The sequence below is a fragment of the Rana temporaria genome, chromosome 4 (genome assembly GCF_905171775.1).
Source record: "Rana temporaria chromosome 4, aRanTem1.1, whole genome shotgun sequence".
NCBI lineage: Eukaryota > Metazoa > Chordata > Amphibia > Anura > Ranidae > Rana > Rana temporaria.
Window position 1 is genome coordinate 121240290 of NC_053492.1, and position 21361 is coordinate 121261650.

Below are 21361 nucleotides of genomic sequence, written 5' to 3' on the forward strand. Positions count from 1 at the left end.
CACAGTGAATGCAGAGCTTGAGTCTTATGGTCAAGCTACCAGTAGATGGCATAAGTGGTCAGTAAAATTACTGGAAATACCAATGAGAATAAATTCTGTATAGGCCCTAAAAAGATTCAGCATGGGTTTCTTAATTAAATTATATGTCCCATTATCCGAAAAATGTGAAAATCTGAAATAATAACAAACTAATAATAACTTAACTATTACTAACTATTAAATTGTAGGTATTGAAATTTCCTTTCAAATTTGTCTGTTAGTGAACGAATACGAATGTATCTGAAGTTACGAATTATCCGAAATAACAAACAAATGCCATATCTAAACGAAAGGAATATAACAAATTAATATTATTAAATAATAATAATAATAACACCTTTTTTTTATTATTATTATAATAATTATTATTATTATTATTATTATTAATTTGTTCAATTCTTTATGTTTAGATGCAGCATTTGTTATTTCAGATAATTAGTAACTTCAGATAAATTCATATTCGTTACATTCACAAACAGCCAAATTTGAAAGGAAATTCCAATACCTATACTTTAATAGTTATTATTAGTTAGTTAGTTAGTTATTCTTTAAAAATTTTCGTATTTTCCTTCGTATTTTCAAATTTGAGAATTTTCATATTTTGGAATTTGCAAATTTACGAATTGCGATCATAACTAATGACCTAATAAACGTAAAGAACAAAATTAATGAAACGAAAACTAACAATTTTTTCGGCTGTGCACATGTCTACCAAAAATTATTCTGCTCCCAAAAGACTAATAAAGTTAAGTGTAATCTATGTGCAAAGCTAACCATTGAAGCAGACTGAAAGCTCATGGCTCTCTACCTGTCGACTCATAGAGTGTCACATACATAGAAATGTGAAATATGGGGTTAGAACCCTTAATTGGTTGAAAGTCAACAATTATATATAACGTAAGCCTTTAACGGTACACTGTCATTGTGGATGGAATGAAGGTATAAGGTCTGTCGAGTCCAGTAGCACACTCGACAGACCTTATACCTTCATTCCATCTACAACAACAGTGGCCATGAGGATTTAGATTACAGGAAAGCCTCTACTATGAGCTTTACTGGATAAGTTTCACCACATAGCAGAGGAACATTGCTCTGGTTGGTTACATCCTCCATGAGCCACAAACTTTTTTCAAATTAAGTGTGACGCAACCTGCTGTAGTTAATCCATTAAGCGATCAAGAGCAACCTCTGGGAACACATACCGATCCTTGATATCCGGGTTGGCGCTCCCCGTCTGGCCCTGACAGATTCCTTTATCCTATTACTTGAATGTCTGTCTACTGCTGGTGAAATTGTTTTATATTTGGGAATTACAGCGTTTGAAGTATTGAAGCCATCATTGTCCCTGAGTAAAATCTACACTGTATGTGTAATCGAAACACCTTGGACATCAGTCTGCAGGCCCCCCTCCTTCCTTCAGCTGGTTTCCACACTTGTCTCCCATATATATGTTTTTATCATTGGCTATTTATCTTGTTGATGTTTTATGTTATTGTACAGCATAATACATTTTGTAATTTTTATACCTATCACTCACTGCCTGTGGTCCATTTAAAATCCCATTTTTGAGGAACCCTTTCTTTACTATCAGTTTTCGGGATGGGACGCACAGGCAGTTTAGTCTTTTAGATGAGGCAAAACCCCCTCTTTAATATCAACAGTTCTGGCTGCACGGCAATAATGTAAAAAAATAAGGTTTATTGTTTAGGCATAAAGTTTGCTAAAGTTTAAAAAATCCCTTGACTTCTACTTTAACATCATTAAGGCTGCATTCACACCTGAGCGGAGCAATTTTGAGGCCTTTTCATATGATCATTTATAGAAGTATATTACAAGCGTTTACAACTTCAGGTGTTTTTGTTTAGCCAACAGAAAGCACTAGGGTAGAAAAGGTGGAGGAAATTAGGGTGGAGAGCTGCTGAAAACGTGCAACAAAGTGCTCGTAAAATACACATGTCACACATTTTCAGGCATTCCCATTGAAGTCTGTATGGCCCAATCTGCCTTGAATGTTCCAAAAACAAGCCTGTGTGCTTTTTTAAAAAACAGGCATTTTGCTACAGATGCTCAGATGTGAACATGGGCCATTGAAATGGATGGAATTTGCCTTGTAACATGTTTTAGAGCTTTATGCTTCCAGTAGAAAATCGCTCAGGTGTGAATAGGGCCTAAGGTGAGTGTCAGCACAACCTGATCTTACATAGTTTTTACTTAATACTGATGAAAACAGGATAATAGACCAAATCAAACAACACCTATAAAGATGCAAAGAGAGAAAATACTCCAGAAGAGGAAGACCTCTGAGCTGCTGGTTTTCACTTTCCCTAACACCGACACTACCAATAAAACATCCACATTACCCCTGCTGGTCTCTGCTGGATGCAGGAAGAACTCAGAGAAAAGAAAGACTCAATTACTCTACAGGAGTTTCAGCTGTGACGACCTATGGGTAAATCAGACAAAGCAGTCAATGAATGTAAACAAGTCAGGAGTCTCTATTCCAGCACAAAACCCAACGAAGAACACACAAGTAAGAATGACATCCATCCTCTTGATCTGTCCTCTTGTTGCTTCTCTCCTGTCTTTGCATGCTTCTTCTATACTATGACAAATGCAAATCTTTCACTTGCACCTGCTTTTAAGTGACAAACTTTCACAGCTAAAACATGGGTGTGGATTGGTAGATAAGGGTGGCATTTACGCGGAGGTGGGGCTTACAGCCATGCCGAAATTAAAATTTTGGTAAACTTTATTCGCTAGGTCCAGAACAGAAACTACAAATTGGCTTACATAAAATAGTTTTAGTAACGTTGAAGGACTGATATCTAAATTTTTCAGGCCCTTATCAGAGCTGAAATATTTAGAATAATGGCAGCATAGTAGGGAACAATAGCTACAGATGACTTCCTTTGCATTAGTAATGAGCTCAGGTGTGTTTGGGTCCTAGTCGGAACCGACCAGAGCGAGCCCAGTAGGAAGATATCACCTGTACTGGGTCAATCAAATGCAGCCACGCCATTCCCTGACTACGTTTGTCCCAGTACAGTGACAGCTTCCTGGCATATTCACAAAGGTTTGTACTAGAATCCAAACACAGCTGCGATCATTTGTAATTGTAAATACTGCCATGCGTAATTTCAGCTGTCACCTGAAATTTCAGCTGTCACTTAGCATATAATGGCAGCTTACTTACAGACTACTCAGCATCATACCTCAAACTTAGATGGGCAAGAGGGGTGCTGTTCAGTGCAAAATGTTAAGACAAAGGATACTGATCATCAATGGTGATGCTTTTTTAACTACTTATCCTTTAGGCCTCGTACACACGCTAGTTTTTCTCGGCAAGAACCAGCAAGAAAATTGCTGCCAGAGCTTTCTTGCCAGGTAAATCGAGCGTGTGTACGAGGCTTTCAGGTTTCTCGTCTGGAATTCTGCCCAGAATCTCGACAAGAAAAATAGAGAACATGTCTATTTTTCTCGTCGTGAGATTCTCTGCAGTTTTCTTGCCGAGAAACCCGAGAGTGTGTATGCTTACCTGTCGCTGTGGAAACCCACGCATGCTCAAAATGACTTTTACGCATGCGCGTTATGCTTCCTAGGCATAGGCATAGGTAGGGTGCAGCAAGATGGCGGCGACGGCATAGAATGTGACGAGCGCATGCTCGTCGTACACGGTGACGTCACCGCGTTCTTTCCTTTGAAGATAACCGCTGTTCTTTTGAAACGGGAGTCTGTACACTCGGGCGGCATAAGATTCTTGCCAAGAATCTCGTCAGGGAAAACGATGTTTTTTTCCTGACGAGATTCTTGCCCGTGTGTACAGGGCTTAAGAGTAATATCTGAAAGGAACTAAGGGAATATTTTAGAGGTTGGATACTACAATAGCAATACAGATCAGACTAAACAGCATGGAACGCTGAGGATTAGTTTCTGAAAGAAGGCCAGTGTCTCTAATTAGGGAATAGTTTGGAGCTGTGCAGTTGCAAGCTAAAAAACTTCAACTAATCGTATTGTTATTTGTTCAGATTAAATTATTATTAGATTTGTGGAACAATGCTTTGTTATAGTTTAGTGGTCCCTTTAAATTGTTAGAGTATTTGCTGAATAGAAAGCTCTAAAAATTCAGCCAAACAAAAATTCGAAATTGAAGTAGTTGTAAACAATAGCCACCTAAAAATATTTTTTCCTCCATAGGGGCTGGCCTGCCGGGTATAGGAATTAAAATTAAGCTGCCTGCATCATACATCTACATGCATCAATATTCCTATACTTTTATAGCGCTCAGTATGTTGGTCAATTGTTACCAAAGGGGCAACACTTTAATTGTCACTATTTTTGCAGACAAAGGTGTGTCCAGACCTTTTAAAAAAAAAAATCCTTACTGACTTCTAAACTGCATTTCTAAAACAAACGTTTTGTCCCCATGACAGATTTAGATTAAAAGACCTAGATTCAGACTGCATAACATTTATGGAAACCATGCAGTGCTGTGCAGAGGATAAATTAGTACCTACTGTACAAATCATCTGGAGGAATTAAACTGGTTGAAGTTTACCAAAGATGTGGGCTTCTGCAACTATATCATACAGTTTGCATGCCAGCAGTAAATTTGTTCATAGAAGAAAAAAATAATAATAAAAAAACACAATTTCTCCCAGGATTTCTGGGAATAATATCAAGGAGACAGAGAGCTTTATGTAGATGCTAAGATGACCATAAACATGTTATAAATTAAATTACAAAATAATATATATATTAATACGTATATATATATATATATATATATATATATATATATATATATATATATGTATATATATATATATATATATATATATATATATATATATATATATATATATATATATACACATACATATATATTAGAAATACAGTGATTGAGGTCATACAGCCTTGAGGTCATACAGCCTTGTAGATATATATTAGCCATAGCTTTCTGATGTAATAGAAAAGAAGGCTGTTCCAAGGAGGCAATTCTCATGCTATCTTCATTCTTGCTGAGTTACTGGACAAGCTTTGGTGTCTGGAACTACCAACATACAAATGCTGGTTCAGGGTCAGTGACTCACAAGGCAGTGAAGAAAGGATGAGCAGGATAGTGCGAGAATATGTACTGTACCTTTAAGATAGCAATGGCAGATCCCATATTTTTACCCTGTCAGATTCCCTTTAACAAAGCAGTTTAATGACATTGTAGCCAGAACATTGATGTAGAGTCCAACATCAGGAGAGATGTGCCCTAAACGGCCATGCAATTCATAGAGACAATATTGGTGGTATATTTCCATAGGATATAACTGGGACCAAACTGTATTAACAATTATTTGAATTACCGTAGTCAATGTAAATTGGGGATTCTACTGTATTTTCTAATGAAGCATACTATGTCAGACATAACTAAAGCAAACACCAATTCATAGTTTATTTTTTATTTTAGTGAAACCTCCAAAGTTTCACATTTCCTGTCCTCTCTTTGGGTGGCAAGAGAAGCTTTTCGCATTCCAAGGCGGTTCATTCAAGTTACATCTTGTTATAGAGATGAACTATTCATCCAGTTTTCCCAAGCAGTGGTGGCGGTGGTGGCAGAATATGGCTTTTGAAGATGCATCACATATACATATGTGTATTGTTGTCACGCTAAAGTAGAACTGTAGCCAGGGTATGGACATTTACATATTTACATTTTCTTAATAAGTAATCAATACACTTTAAAACATGCAATAGCTGTTCTCTGTAGCTACAGAAACTGTGGGGTCATTCATCCTCAAATTTTATGCAGCATTTATCCCAAACGATTATTTGGATTTGCCTGTTCCTGGTGTTAACCTCTAACCTCTAATTCTGTCTGACACACCAGAATTGTTATTTATTCCCGCCAAGAAGTGCAAATAACAACTAATTATAACAAGCGATTGTAAACAGAGGCAAATAACAGTTGCACCAATAACAGTTTGCAAACAAGACGTTGTCAAAACCACTTGTGAATGTTTGTAAAACCTGGTTCAAGGGCAAAGTCTATGCCCCCTAGGCCCTGACTATAAAGGGAATGCCCTGAATATGGTAGATATACACTCTGGTGCTATAAAACACAGTCCATTCTAATCCTCCCTCCCACTAGCCAGAGGTAAATGCCAGCTGGTGGCCAGTGTTGGGTCCCAAGATCTACATTGGAGAAATTTTAATAAAAGTGGTTTTACTGTAAACTTTATGGATGGATTTTTTCACAGTGCCTTCAGCTACAGAGGTCAGTAAGGATTGTTAAGTATATGTAAATATCTATAGCCTGGCCACAGTCCTAGTTTAAAGTAAAACCTTCTTAAACCTGACATATATTAACTGAGCATATGATGAAAAAAAGCATAAGCAGGGATTCCTATCACCCAACACACTAAAAGACTTACTGGATGGCTCAGCAGGTGGAAGTAAGCAGTGTCCTACTCGACATACAAAGGAAAATTTGTGATTTTCAGGCAAACATAACTGTCATTATTTCTGAATCTACTCGACTTGCAACATCTAGTTTCTGCTGAGCGTAACCTCTACTTATGCATTTTTGGTCATATTATCAGGTCGAATTTCCCAGGTTTGTGGCAGGTTCACTTTGAGGATGGATTATACATTTATGATACAAATAAAATACATTGTTTAATATTTACACCCTGCTGCCTTGCGGTTAGTGTCCTGTAGTAGTTCTGTAGAGTTCTTCAAATGTTAGATACCGGTAGTTAAATAGCTAATCTCGTTGAAAAAAAGACACATCCAGTTCAACCCACTGAGAAAAAAAAAACACACAAACCTCCACATACACAATCCTTTACTTACAGTTGATCCAGAAGAAGTAAAAAACAAACCCCCCCCCCCCCAAAAAAAAACAATAAAGCATGAACTAAAAAACCCTTCCTGATCACCCAAGAGGCAATTGGATATTCCCTGCATTGACTTTACCTATAAATATTAGTATTCAGTTATATTGTGTACATTTAGAAATTCACCAAGGCCTTTTTTTAAACAATCTACTGAGCTGGCCAGAACCAGAGTCTTTCCACATTTTCACAGTTCTTACTGTGAAGAAGCCTTTTTGTATTTGGAAGTTAAATCACTTTTCTTCCAGACATAAAGACTACCCCCTTGTCCTCTGTAGTAGTAAGTAAATAACTAGTAGTAGTAAGTAAATAACTATATATTAAGTTCACTATTCGCACCACTTATGCATTATACTTGTTGATCATTTCCCAACTTCATGTAGTATTGAAACGTGAATCAAATGAATATCCTGCTGTTGCCCATAGCAGCCAGCCACATGCCTCATTTAATTTTCTGCTCTGCACTGGAAAATCTAATGAGTTGGTATGGCAAAATCTTCTCCCTTCTATCATTGAACTATTATAGGCTTTTTATACATAGTTAATACTCATTCTTTGCTTCAGAAGCAGAGGGTGAAATCCAGTAGATATGAAAAGACCTTTCATTAAACAAAAATGATAGATGCCTGGTTTTCATGACCAGGGTTTTTGTTCTCAGAAAATAGGTGCAGGTATTTTTACCCCCCCACCGTTAACTCCCTGACTCCATGTGCCACTCGTTGCTCCAAAAGGTGTGTGCGATCAGGGCTCAGAACTGTGTATTGCACAGGGCACAAGGTTCAGGAATGCATAATGCGCAGAATACAGAGCTCAGAAGTGCACATTGCAGATTCTGATTATTTACACTAAGGGTGTACACATGCTGAGCACGTTTGTTGGGAATCGTGCTCGAGTACAATTGTCCCCTCTCCCCCACTGGTCTCCGGGAAACCTCTGCTTGAAAGGAGGCATTCCCAGGCACGCTTCCATCATAACCTCTGCCGTCCAGACCAAAGTGATCCCTTCTTCAATACTCACTGATCTATGGAGGGTTTTGTGCTCAGGCATGGTTTGGACTCACACTGAAACACACCATATTTGACTACAAGTCAACTGTGCCTCCGACCACCTCTTCCATACAGTGCAGGGCATGGAATGCTTCACCATACACAGGCATGGTTTGCAGCAATCACATTACACAAATGAACCAGACCAAGGGGGTGAACCTTGGCCGGGTATAGTTAAAACTGCCAGTTTGCGTACACCCTCATGCCTCCAACAGGAAAAACTGCCAAACCCGCCAGACAAAAAAAGAGAACCAGCACTCTTTTTTTCCGCCGGGATTCCCGTCAGAAAACCCGGCGTTGTGTAGCAGAAACCAGACATTTTTGGCAGTTTTCCTGTGGGGAAAAAGCTCTCTCATCTGAGTTTTCCTGACGGGAAAACCGATCGTCTGTACGGGGGAAAAGTAGAGAGCAGGTTCTCGGTTTTCCCCTAGGGATTTCCGACTGACCCTTTCCTGTCTGGAATCCTGGTCGTGTGTACTAGGCATTAGGCTGGGTTCACACTTATGCAATATGGATTTGGGTTTCCCCGCATACAATTAGCATGACAGGAGGTTGTGACTGGCTCTCAATAGAGCCAGTTCACACAGCCCCGGAGCGGCTGCAGAGCAAATTTCACAGGGGTCCTGTGTGTTTTTGGCTCCTTTACAGGTCCGAATTCAGGCAAAAATCCAAGCCTGATTCATCCCTGAAACGGAAAACAGGGACGCACCGGACCCCTGCTGTCAGCTGTATCCGTTTTAAGTGTGAAACCAGCCTTAACCAAAATCGGGCAGTGTTGTGCCCGATTTTGAGTTAACTATATATTTTAGATGGCCCATAAATGTAGAGACATGTTTAAAGTGCCAAACTATTGTTATTGAACAATCTTTTCATAATTGTAAAATCATGTGCAGGTTCATGCAATGGAGCAGATCAAGCAGAAACTTCCAGATTACTGATTTCAGGGGAAATTGTCACTCTGAATGGGAAGCATAACCAGATCCATACAAATGATGAAACTGATAAAAGTAATCTTATGTAAAGGCAAATGAAGGTCTGAAGATCGCCATAGCTGATGATGAAGGGTGTAAACATTTTAGGGCAATATTTACACCATTTTCTAGTAGACATTCCATTCATTCCTGTGAGATTAGTTCACTTCTATGCACTGAAGCTTAGCACGAAAAAGAACATGTAACATTCACGCTTGATAAGCACAATCCCACAGCAATGAATGGTGAATGCACAAAACAACACATGTATTTTTTTTCTTTCAGATTTTTGTGCACGTGCACCATAGAAACTCTATTATAATTGTTTATCCCTACTTTTGAGGAACGCGTTAACATAAATCCACATTAAAACGCATTAATGCATAAACCCAAACAGCACATTTTGTAGATACCTAACTGCATATGCATATTGTGGCAGAGCGTTGCCTTGCCATGGTCTAGAAGGAGGCTGAGACCCAGAATTCTCAAGCGGACGGGTTGAGGGGCTCCAGGGAGCTTGTAACATGAAGAGGAAACTAGCTTTTCAGTTTCCTCCTTTCTTAGAAAGGTCCACTTTGGGACCTGGAGCCCGGGGATTTCTGAGAGAACCTGGTGGGATGAAATACCCAGTCCTGGGTCCTGGATTTGAGAACAGCCAGCATACTGATTGGTCAGGCATGTGCTGGGTTTTTAGTAACAACCTGACTATAGTTCTGGGCTCCACCCCGGCAGATAGGAAGTCTGTACCAGGAGTCAGGAGGGCTCCACAGGGGAGCAAGTGCAGCAAGAGGCTACTAGCTATATGCACCAAGGTGGTCTGTGAAACAGTCTGTACAAGACTGACAAGGGCCTGGAGTGTAAGGCCAGAGCAGCAGTGCTGCAAGTGAAAGCCAACTAGGCTGAATGTCGTTTTGTCGATGGAAAAGGGAATGCTGAAACCCCTGCGAGGGAAATCTATGTTTGTTTGCCGAACGTCTTTTTCATAAAAATGGGCAAACAAATCCCTTAAAAAGAAGAACCAGCGAGTGGCTGTGTCCTTAAAGCCCTACATTTGATACCAATCCTTTACAATAGGTTTAAAAAGACCCTAAGCCTAAACAATGAAAGTGCAGTGGTGCCCCTGGGCCAGAGATTGGAGACCGCTGTGCTTTAGAATGTGAGTGGAATAGGCAGCTACCATAAAGGCAGTACTCTAAGTGGCCAACAGGTGTCTGATAGACAGAGACTTCAGGTAGGTGGAAATGTAGAAACGGTGCTTTGAATAAAGATATGAAAGCTGGCATGCAACCCGTTTCCTTGCACAGTGTCCTGTATATCCTCCTTTTTAATTAAATTAGGAACAGGGCAATGTCCTTTAATAACCAATCCACAAAAAAAAACATTTCAATATACTGTTTAAACTGATGATAGCTGTAGTTTGATTGCTTGGTATAGTTCCTGCACAATAGTCTGCACCGTTTTATTGAATGATCTCTATAAGACATTTACACATTTTACAATAACTCTATGTTTTTCAATCTCTTTTCCTACTTAGACAATTTTGTTGTGCACAGGTAACAACGATCATTACTAACAACATTTCTCTGTTTTCTTGTTGTTTACGGTATATTCCTGATTTTTTTTAACACATTGTTCTTTCCAATGAACTAATCTTTAATGCAATAAAAAAAATTGTATATGTCACCCTAAGTGGCATTCTATGGTCCATAGGGTGGGTTGGATGGAAAGGTGGGATTGGAGAAAAGTCTTACACTTCTATTCCTTCTTAGGTAAGAATGAATGGAAGTAAGTCCACCATACCATATGAAATTTTTCGCTTCCTTCCTTTGAAACTACACTCGTTTTCTCAAAGCACACCAACCAGACTGGATCTTGTGGGTTGTGGCAGACGGGTTACATTTCCAGGTAGGTACATTAACATAGAAACATAGGGTAACTAGATTGTAAAAAAAACATATCTGTTAAGTTCAACCTTTTACAACTTTAGTATTTTTTTTTTACATTTACTTTTAGTGAACCTAAAAGTAGAAAATGAATTGATGATCTCCTGTCTCCCACTCTTCCTGCTGTCATGAAAACCGAAAAGATAGCCCAGAGAGACCACTGATTCCATGCTACTCCTTTCTTAACACCATAGCCAAGGAATCGAAAATGTAAAAAGCACAAGCCTTGATTGGCTGCCTTTCGCTGACCACCCAAACAATGCATCTGTTGCGCTAAGTTGTGTTCCCTATAGCTACGGTGTTATGGAGAAGTATCAGGGAATCATTGCCTAATGCAGGGGTGTCAAACTCTATTTCATCGTGGGCCGCATCAGCATTATGATTGCCCTCAAAAGGGTCAGTTGTTTCTGTAAGATTAGATGTCCAGTGCATCCCCTCCCCTTACATTAGATGTCAAGAGCCACCCCACCATCAGAAGTTGAGTCCCCCTCTCTTACAACACAGTGCACCCCTTCTTTCCTTATGCTGCTGCTGGGAAGAAGCTGGATGCATTGCTTGAAAGCAGAAAGTAAGGGTCTGGAAGAGGACCAGAGGAGGGCTGGAGCTCTCCTGCAGCTGCAGGAGAGGTGCAAGGGCCACATGAAATGGCCTGGAGGGCCAGATTCGGCCCGCGGGCCTTGTGTTTGACACCTGTGGCCTAATGGATCTGGAAAGACAAAAGTGGAGCTATGGCAGAATGCAGGACAATTTCATTTAGGCAGACCACCCCTCTACACAGCAAGAAATAACTATTCTGCTGTTATAAAAAGTGTGTGATGATAATATTTCATGTTACTATTAATATTGTGGTTTGTATCATCACTATGGCTAAATCTGTAGGATATATAATAAAATTAAAGTGCCCTTCGAAAGTCACATAATCAGTGTCACTGCACAATCTTTATTTATACTTTTCCCCTGTACACACGGTCGGTTTTCCCGACAGGAAAACTGCCAGGAGAACTTTGGTCGGGAAAACCGGCCATGTGTATGCTCCCTAGCAGTGTTTCCCATAGGAAAACTGGGGGGGGGGGGGACGCTGCTAAGGAGCATACACACGGCCAAAGGAAAACACAGCAGTTTTCCCAATGGGAATAATGATCGTGTGTACTAGGCATTAGAGTTCAGGTTCAAAAATTTTTTTTTTTTAAGGTGTAAAATTTTTTAAGGTAAAAAATAAACTTGCGCTTTGTGTAAAAGAAAACAAAAACCTGCACACTAAAAAGTCAGAATACTTAGACGGAAATATATGTACACATACAAAATAATAAAAAGGTAATAAGCACACCTATTTTGCATGTGTACATAGTTATTTTTTATATACTCAGTAACTTTTTTTTTTTAATGATAATTATAGACTTTGTATAATGTTTCACTGTAACAATATGCAAGTTTGTTTTATAATCATATCCAGTGATTGAGTTATATTTACTAGGAGGAGTGACCTGTGCATATAAAGAATACAGGTTCACAAAGAACTGAGCCCTGGTTCCCAATCTGTGAGCCAGGAGCCACATGCGGCCCTTTAGCTCTTATTTTGTGGCCCCCTGGTCCTCTGTATATAGTAGTCTGTGTTTTCCTTATTATGTTTTTGTAATGCATTGCTAGTATTTTTTAGGAGGCTGTAGGAAGCACAATTGTGAAAACATTGATGTTTAAGGAGGCTGTAATAGCTGGGGTCTCAAGCAGTCTCCTGTAACATGTCTCCAGTCTATTACTGCCTTCTATTGCATGTCCACATCCTAAAAATTCCTATAGCATGCTTGGTCATACGTGGTCTTTAACCATCCGCTGTAGCATATCATCTGCCATCTCTGATCATTTCCTGATCATCTCTGATCATCTGCATTTCGGTAGTGTTTTACAGATTTCTGTAGTATAAATGTATTAATATTAAGTGCGGCCCTTTGCCGATGTCGGGAGCCTAGGTCTAGGATGGTAGAGTTGCCAGAGTCATCCTATTCCTACACATCATGTCCCTATCGGTCAGTAACTCATTCCTGTGTATAATTCTTGCTGTCCCTTTGTTGGCGGAATAATTCCTTCTCCCGCTCTGTGTTCACCTAGAACCAATCTGCTGGCACGGTAGGTCAATAGTCTACCCCAGTCTCCTAGTTAGTGGCTCTAGGTGTTTTGACAAATGATCTATTTCAGTCTCTCCATCCCCAGGCCTTGGCTTGCCTTGTATGGCTATGACATTTAATATTGTTAGTTTTGTTCTAAGGCTAGCCAACTGACTAAGGATAAAAGAGGTTCAGCACAAGACCTAGGAAGCAGGTAACCTAAGGCCTCATGTACACTACACATTTTTACTGTGGCTGTTAGGGGCGTCTGGTGTTTTTTTCCTGCCTCTAAACACCCCTGAATGTTAGCCTGTGTGTCCATGGTAGGAGTTTAGAGGAGTTTAGAGGCAGGGTCATTTAGAAGCAGGGTCATTTAGAAGCAGGGTCATTTAGAGGCAGGAAAAAAAAATGTGTAAACGTGTACATAATAAGGAAACAAGATTTGTGGGACTTTTAAGGCGCACAGAAAACCGAAAAATAGAAATGTAATAAGTTAAAATGTTATTGTTAAATACATAAAACATTCATATATTAGATCAATGAAATATACAAACAGAGGTGCACATCTGATTAGTCTCTACATGTTTCACCATTTGGTGGCTTCTTCAGGAGATCTTTAACAGCAGGCATAGTATATAAGATGATCATTAAAATAAAAAATACATATTTGAAAAATGAAATACAAAAATGAAATACACAAAAGTTATATAAAACCATAGTATGGATGGATATATTGGATCAATTGGGAGTACCATAGAGAGGGATAATGTGTACTAGGAGGATATATCATGGGTCCATCTGATGAATAAAGATATATAAATATATAGCGGAGGAGCTGCTGGTTTGTTTTGGGTGGCACGTTACCTCGTGGCTCTTCCGCCGTCCTAGGGGTGTATGGTGCATATACCAGTAACGGAATGTCTTTTTTTGTGCTCTTTATTACCCAGCCGGGTAAAAACATTAAAACTTGTGATGAAGAGTAGAGATTAAGTAAAAGGGGAAATAGCAGACTCAGGCGCAACAATAGGGAAACAGTCCTGCTTCCAACACTACTTTGTATTCTTCATCACTCCAGCCAGAGTGGGTATAGCATACCTGGACAGGCCCACTCTCACTGACCTGGCAGCCAGGGTATCACTCGAACTTGAAGGAAAAACCTCTGCCACAGACCCTCCTGAAATGGACCTCTGCCACAGGCCCTCCCTGTGTTTGTGAATACAGAGATGATCCTCCTCGGTAAAATTGCGTCTGGATCTCCTTCAGATAGCTTTCAGGTACCGACTGAGAGGTGACCAGCCTCTCAGTGTCTGGCTACCCTGTTCCCCGGTGGTTTGTCTAAACCCTATTGGATCGCCAGCCTCTCATTGGCTCTCCTCAGATGGACTCCCCACCGAACAGCTATCTCGCTTGGGATCTTCAGGATTGGGAACCCAGTCGACTACTGGGCTCCCTGCCACAGCTTAAATGTTCCAGACCAACCTGGTCCTGGAACCAGGAAAACCGCGTGGCATGCACACCCCGGCCTGGAAGGCCATGCCCTGAAGGTGGGTGCCCAGCAATAGTAGCATCAGTCATAGAAAACATCAAGTATAATGGGGAATGATTCTGCATTCCATTCAGGAGAAATTTTCTAATTGGAATATTAATGTGTGCCTATAATGATCACTAAGAATGGCCATTTCCTGGCCTGGTTAAAGCTCTGCCAAAATTCAAGATGGTTAACCTTACATCTGCCAGTAATCTCTTCTGGCTTTAATCTCTTGGCTGACTGTATATACTGTATTGCTAGCAGTCACATTATTACCAGTCCATATTTCCAGAAGATTACTCATGTTGACTAGCAGTCTGGCAATTAAAAAGTGCACTGTAGGCAGTACACATTCCACAAGTCCCCTAGTATGTCTTTATATTTGCACTGGTGTTACTGTAACTCTGTTATTCTTACCCCAGTTCAGTAAAGTTAGCTATATATTAGTAGAGTTTCATTAAAAATTAAATTTTAAAAATATTACTCCAAATGTCCTAAATGTTAGTGCGGGCAAATTAACGTTAATTTTCGACAAAGTTTGAAAAAGCAGGATGGAAATTTTTTTCTTGAGCGAACAAATTTCTAATAGTGTATGTGGATATCGTTCAGGAAGTTGCATTCATTCCAAAATCAAATGTTAAAACCAAAGAAGTACTTTGAAAGGACATTTGTCAAGTCATCGAAGGTACTGAGAATTTCCATGTAAATGTATGTTCAAAAATCTACTAGTGCATGGCCAGCTTAAAGTGTTTGTTACCCCAGCATTTCAAATTCCTGATATGTGCCTGCTGTAGCATGTATTTGGATAAAAGAGGAACCCGTTCTCTTTGTATTGCTTCCTTTATATGAAATCCCTGGTGTTCCTGCAAGTCCCTCTGTTAAAAACTGGCCACACTAGGCAGTGGAGCTCCCCTTGGTCTGTTCCCTAGCTGTAATGGGAACGTAGCCTGCTCTCCTCTAAAGCCGTGTACACAGTTTGTCCGATGAAAACAGACCGATGGACTGTTTTTCCATCAGTGAAAAAAAATCGATCATGATTTAAATTTTTCCTATGGATAAAAAACCGACAGAAAAATCTGATCGTCTGTGTGGAACTCCATCGGAGAAAAATCCACGCATGCTCAGAATCAAGTCGACGCATGCTCGGAAGCATTGAACTTAATTTTTCTCAGCACGTCGTAGTGTTTTACGTCACCGCGTTTTGGCACGGTCGGATTTTTGACTGATAGTGTGTAGGCAAGACTGATGAAAGTCATCTTCATTGGATATCCAATGAAAAAATCCATCGGATTAGATTCCATCAGATATCTGATCGTGTGTACAGGGCTTTAACCACTTAAGACTCGGACCTTTAGGCAGCTAAAGGACCCGGCCAGGTTTTGCGATTCGGCACTGCGTCGCTTTAACAGACAATTGCGCGGTCGTTCGACGTGGCTCCCAAACAAAATTGGCGTCCTTTTTTTTTCCACAAATAGAGCTTTCTTTTGGTGGTATTGTTCAGTGAAATAAAATGGACTTCCAGAGAAAAACCTTAGTCCGTTCCGCCCTCTTGCTGTGAATGACAGGTTATTTACATATCTCATGCACTAGCATGGAGACAGGCATTATTTTTTAATTCTCACCCCCACTTCTTTTCTGAAGTCATGTGCTTACTTTTCTGGATTTTGACTGGATGTTAGTGATCATAGCAGAATTTAGTGTAAGGAATCCATCGGAAAAAATGCATGTTGACAAGGGGAGTGTAGAGGTGGGTGGGGAGTCTACTGACATCACGACTCCACCCACCAAGCTCCAGACAGCAGCTCCACCCACAGAATCTGCAGTTTTTCAGTTCTTATAACAGAGGGGAGACATTTGACAGGTAAGGATACATGCAAGAGGCATCTATATCCTTATAGATCAGCACTATGGCAGTAATTTAGAAAGGATGAAAGTGGGTTTACATCCACTTTAATGATCAGACTTGTCCTGTCAAACCCCCCCGCTGCACAGCCATTAACTGGGAAGATCAGTGTACTGCTGCTTCTCCTCCCCCACCCATACTGCAGCTGAGAACAGAGGGAATGTGATCACTTATAAAAAAAGTGGAAAAAAAGTACTTAGTTAGCCGGATTCAGGTAGGGGCACGTATCTTTAAGGCGGTGTAGCGTATCGTATTTACGCTACGCCGCCTTAAGTCAGAGAGGCAAGTACTGTATTCACAAAGCACTTGCCTCCTAACTTACGGCGGCGTAGCGTAAATGGGGCCGGCGTAAGCACGCCTAATTCAAATGAGCATGGGGGGGCGTGTACATATCCCAGTGTGCATTGCTCCAAAGTACGCCGCAAGGACGTATTGGTTTTAACGTGAACGTAAATTACGTCCAGCCCCATTTACGGACGACTTACGCAAACAACATAAAATTTTCAAATTTCGACGCGGGAACGACGGCCATACTTAATATTGACTAGGCCAGCTATTTGATGGAATAACTTTACGCCGGAAAATGCCTTACGTAAACGGCGTATCTTTACTGCGACTGGCGCACGTACGTTCGTGAATCAGCGTATCTAGGCATTTACATATTCTACGCCGAACTTAACGGAAGCGCCACCTAGCGGCCAGCCTAAATATTGCACCCTAAGATATGACGGCGCAGGCTGTTGTATCTTAGCTAGGTTTAAGTGTATCTTAGTTTGAGAATACACTTAAAGCGGTGGTTCCGCGGATTATCTCTTTTTTTTTTTGCCATTCTTCTAACGCTCTTACCTTTATTACTCCTCTACCAGTGTGTCCCACTCCTTTAGCCGGCGTAGTCAGTGTTCTCGAGGAAACGATATTTTATAAAAATAAGCGATGGACGTTTCCATTTTAACTTTGGGCACTTTGAAGCCCACAGTGTATTCTTCCGGGATACGGCGAATGTGTTCCCATTCCTAAAATGGAGAATTTGTTGCCGCCCACGTCACATGACCCACTTGCCGAGTCACGTGAACGGCGAAATATCGTACGCCGTAAGCACAGCGCGTGTCCTGGGATTCTCATGCCTCACTCCGAGGAGACATAACGGTGGGGGAAAAGGAACATTCACGCCAACTCCCGCGGGGATTATTGAGTGACAGCACACAAACGGCAGCATTAGAAAGGTAAGGATCGAGATGAAAAAAAAAAACAACAACGGATTATTTATTGTCTCTGGCTACCAGTTTGATTCAGCAGAAGTCAAAACTTAGGGTGAACCACCGCTTTAAACTTACGACGGCGCAGATTCAGAGTTACGTCGGCGTATCTACTGATACGCCGGCGTAAAACTTTCTGAATCTAGCTAATAGTGTTTTTTTTTTTTTTTTTTTTATATCTGTACAAATGTTTTGCCTTTCATTTGAATTTTAAACTGAACAGGTTGTTTTACAAGGTGATTGTTTACAATCACTTTAGGGATGGCTATGGCTACTGCATTTTAACAACTGTAATCCCCTTTATAATGGCTTGCAATGGGACTCATTAATCACAAGGTGACCAATGTGAGTCTCTGCACTGGCTGGCAAAACAAAATACAGCCTTAAAACAGAAACACTTTACATACTACATTGCTGGCATTCATCTCAGTCATAGCCTCTTGGCATCTGGAAGATAAACTGCTGTAGGAGGTAACCTCCCATCAAGGACACGGCTCTGACTTCAACAAGGAGATACAGCCCACACACATTTCTGATCAACGCATACCAACACTGCTTTTTCTTTGCCTGTTCTTGCCATTAGATTTTGTTGTTTTTTGTGGTGCAAAAATATAAGTGTATGCGTGCTTGTGTGCAGTTTTATGTTTAAAATCAATCAAGCAATGCATTCATTTCAAACAATATCCACCTGTCCTGCCAGAAGGTATACTTCTATGACCTAGTCATAATTCAAACAATTGACAGCATACTTTGTCTATGAATGTCACCTACTGTAGAGGGGTGTAGTGACAATAAGCCCCCCCCCAGTTGTGTGCTCACATTATAATCTGTGAAGATGAAAGCAGTGATTTATTTCCTTTACATCCATTTCTCTGATTCCTACTATATTAAATTCTATTGTAATTGTATTGTCTGCCTTTATGTTGTAAAGCGCTGTACAAGCTGCTGGCGCTATATAAATATTGTATTATAATAATAATAATAATAATAATAATAATAATAATAACACTAATAATAATTTTCCATTCTGCCTACTGGTATATGTCTGTCTGAGCATCTAGAATAACTCTTATACAGTGTACAGCGGAACCTTGAATTACGAGCATAATCCGTTCCAGGAGAATGCTTGTAATCCAAAGCACTCGCATATCAAAGCGAGTTTCCCCATAGAAGTCAATGGAAATTAAGATAATTAGTTACGCATCGACTTCTATTGCATGCAATACCGCATTTGGCCAGGGGGGGTGCTGGAGAGCCTCTGGAATACTCGGGGACAGCTCGGCTGAACTCAGAATCCCTCGGAAAGGCTCAGAAACACTTGAGAACTGAGTATTTCCATGTATTTCCGAGTGATTTAGAGTATTTCTGAACGGCTCCCAACCATTCCAAGTGTCACCAGCACCCCCGCACCTCTGGCTAAATGCGATACTGCACACCCCATTAGCTTGAATTCTGCTCATTTTCCGAGACAACACTCGCAAACCGAGTCATAATATTTTTTTTTATGTTGCTCGTCTTTCAAAATGCTTGTTACCACATTACTTGTTAATCAAGATTCTACTGTATACAGTAGGGTTGTCCCGATACCGATACTAGTATCGGTATCGGGACCGATACTGAGCATTTGCGCGAGTACCTGTACTCGCGCAAATGCTCCCGATGCTTCCCCGATACTTTTTTTCCCCCCAGAGCGGGCGGAGAGGGGGCAGAGAGCGGGTGGAGAGCGGGCGGAGCAGAGCAGTCCTCGGGTATGGAGGAGAGGAGAGCTGCTGCTGCCTATTCCCCAAAGTGAAAGCCAAGCCCCCCCGCCGCTGCCGTCTAGTTGATTAGTGTTCGGGGAACATAACAGCTTTCATTTGAATAGCTGTGTGTTCCCCGCTGTGCCTTGTCATGTATAGACACTCCCCCTTGTCCGGGCACTTTGATAGACAGATCACCCGTCCCAGGATTGGACGGGTGATCTTGGCTTTCTCTTTGGGGACACAAGGCTGCATTTAGGGACATGGCTGCATTTAGGGACAAGGCTGCATTTAGGGACATGGCTGGATTTGGGGACATGGCTGGATTTGGGGACATGGCTGCATTTGGGGACACAAGGCTGCATTTAAAAAAAAAGTATCGGTATTCGGTATCGGCGAGTACATGAAAAAAAGTATCGGTACTTGTACTCGGTCCTAAAAAAGTGGTATCGGGACAACCCTAAATATATACAGGCAATATTCAAACTTTCATGTATGACCATTTCAAGTAATCTTTCTCTTGAAAATAATTGTTCAACCAAAGTGGAAGATTCATTTGTCAGATTCAATCAGATTTTTCACCAAAGCTTTTTCAGGTTACTTTAGCCCACACATGGATTTTATACGTAATGAGAGGAATTCTGCCAACCACTTTAATTAAGCTTCCCCCGCAAGCAGTTGCTTATAGGCCTTTATAGGTTTGGTTGTACACAGCCCTTTAAAATCAAGTGCAACAACAAATTTGTGCATCATGTGGTGATCAGGCTGAGGAGTTAAAGCTGAACTCTGGGCATACAATCTTTTTAATATAGAAATGTATTCTTCAATAGGCACAAAATATATAAATGCACTCAATGTATTTAGAAACCCAGACATTACCTTGTAAAAGTAGTAGTGACATCATCGCTGTGCTGTAAACAGAGAGCAGGGATGTGGGAGGGACCTAGCAGTCTCCACCCACTAGAGGCTACCTGCAGAAAGCTAGCAAAGGGGGCGGAGACAAGACCAGTCACCCTGTACAAGGAGTGGGAACAGCAGTGACTGGTCTTTATTACAGGAAACAGAAACTGGCTAGTGCCATTATATGTGGACACACTGTTCCTAAACACCTCTCTCACGAAGAAGCATTAACCGAAACGCGCTGAGATACAGAACTCTTCCACAGCCAATAGTGTGATTGCCAGATCAATGACCACTTCTGCATGTCACGTGATTGCCGATCTGCGATCAGTAAACAAGGTATATAGCTGCATTTTTAATAACGCACAGTCACAGGGGGACATTAGATGAAACAACAAAGAGGATAATATAACCCTAATTAGGGCAGCAGGACGGGAGGGGGCGGCACGGACACAGAGCAGACAGTCAGAGAGGGGAGGGGGGAGAGGATGGAGGAGAGCAAAGAGAAGGACAGAGGAGAGAGCGGATGACGGAGGCACGTTCTCTGACCATGGTGTCAGGGCTCAGTAGCCCTGATATATCGTGGTCAGTGTACAGAGGGGAGGGCAGAAACTGGCAGACTCAGCCAGGTATTTCAGGTGATACGGGGGGGGGGGCAAATTACACAGTCCAAGCACGGTGCTGTATATCCACTTCCATACCAGGTACTTACGCAGCTTCCCGCCCAAGCCAATTTTCAGCTTTCAGCACTGTCGCACTTTGAATGGCAATTGCGCGGTCATGCTACACTGTACCCAAACAAAATTGGCGTCCTTTTTTCCCCACAAATAGAGCTTTCTTTTGGTGGTATTCGATCACCTCTGCGATTTTTTTTTTTGCGCAACAACTAAAAAAAGGCTGAAAATTTGGAAAAAAAATTACGTTTTTATTTTTTTCTGTTAATTTTTTTGTAAATAAGTTTTCTCTTTCAATTACGGGCACTGATATGGCGGCACTAATGGGCACCGATGAGATGGCACTGATGGACATCGATGAGGTAGTACTGACGGG

General features: G+C 40.9%; 1 protein-coding gene across 3 annotated transcripts in view; it reads left to right on the forward strand.

Annotated features, from left to right (window-relative positions):
• The window catches only part of ARHGEF4 (Rho guanine nucleotide exchange factor 4), a 259115-nt gene that overhangs the window by 133345 nt on the left and 104409 nt on the right, over positions 1–21361 (forward strand). For 2 of the 3 annotated variants that reach the window (XM_040348980.1, XM_040348981.1), the window contains exons 3-4: positions 2270–2569; positions 10710–10845. In XM_040348980.1, coding sequence (XP_040204914.1) covers positions 2270–2569; positions 10710–10845 — 436 coding nt within the window. The remainder of the gene's footprint in view (positions 1–2269; positions 2570–10709; positions 10846–21361) is intronic. The other variant, XM_040348982.1, reaches the window with a different exon arrangement.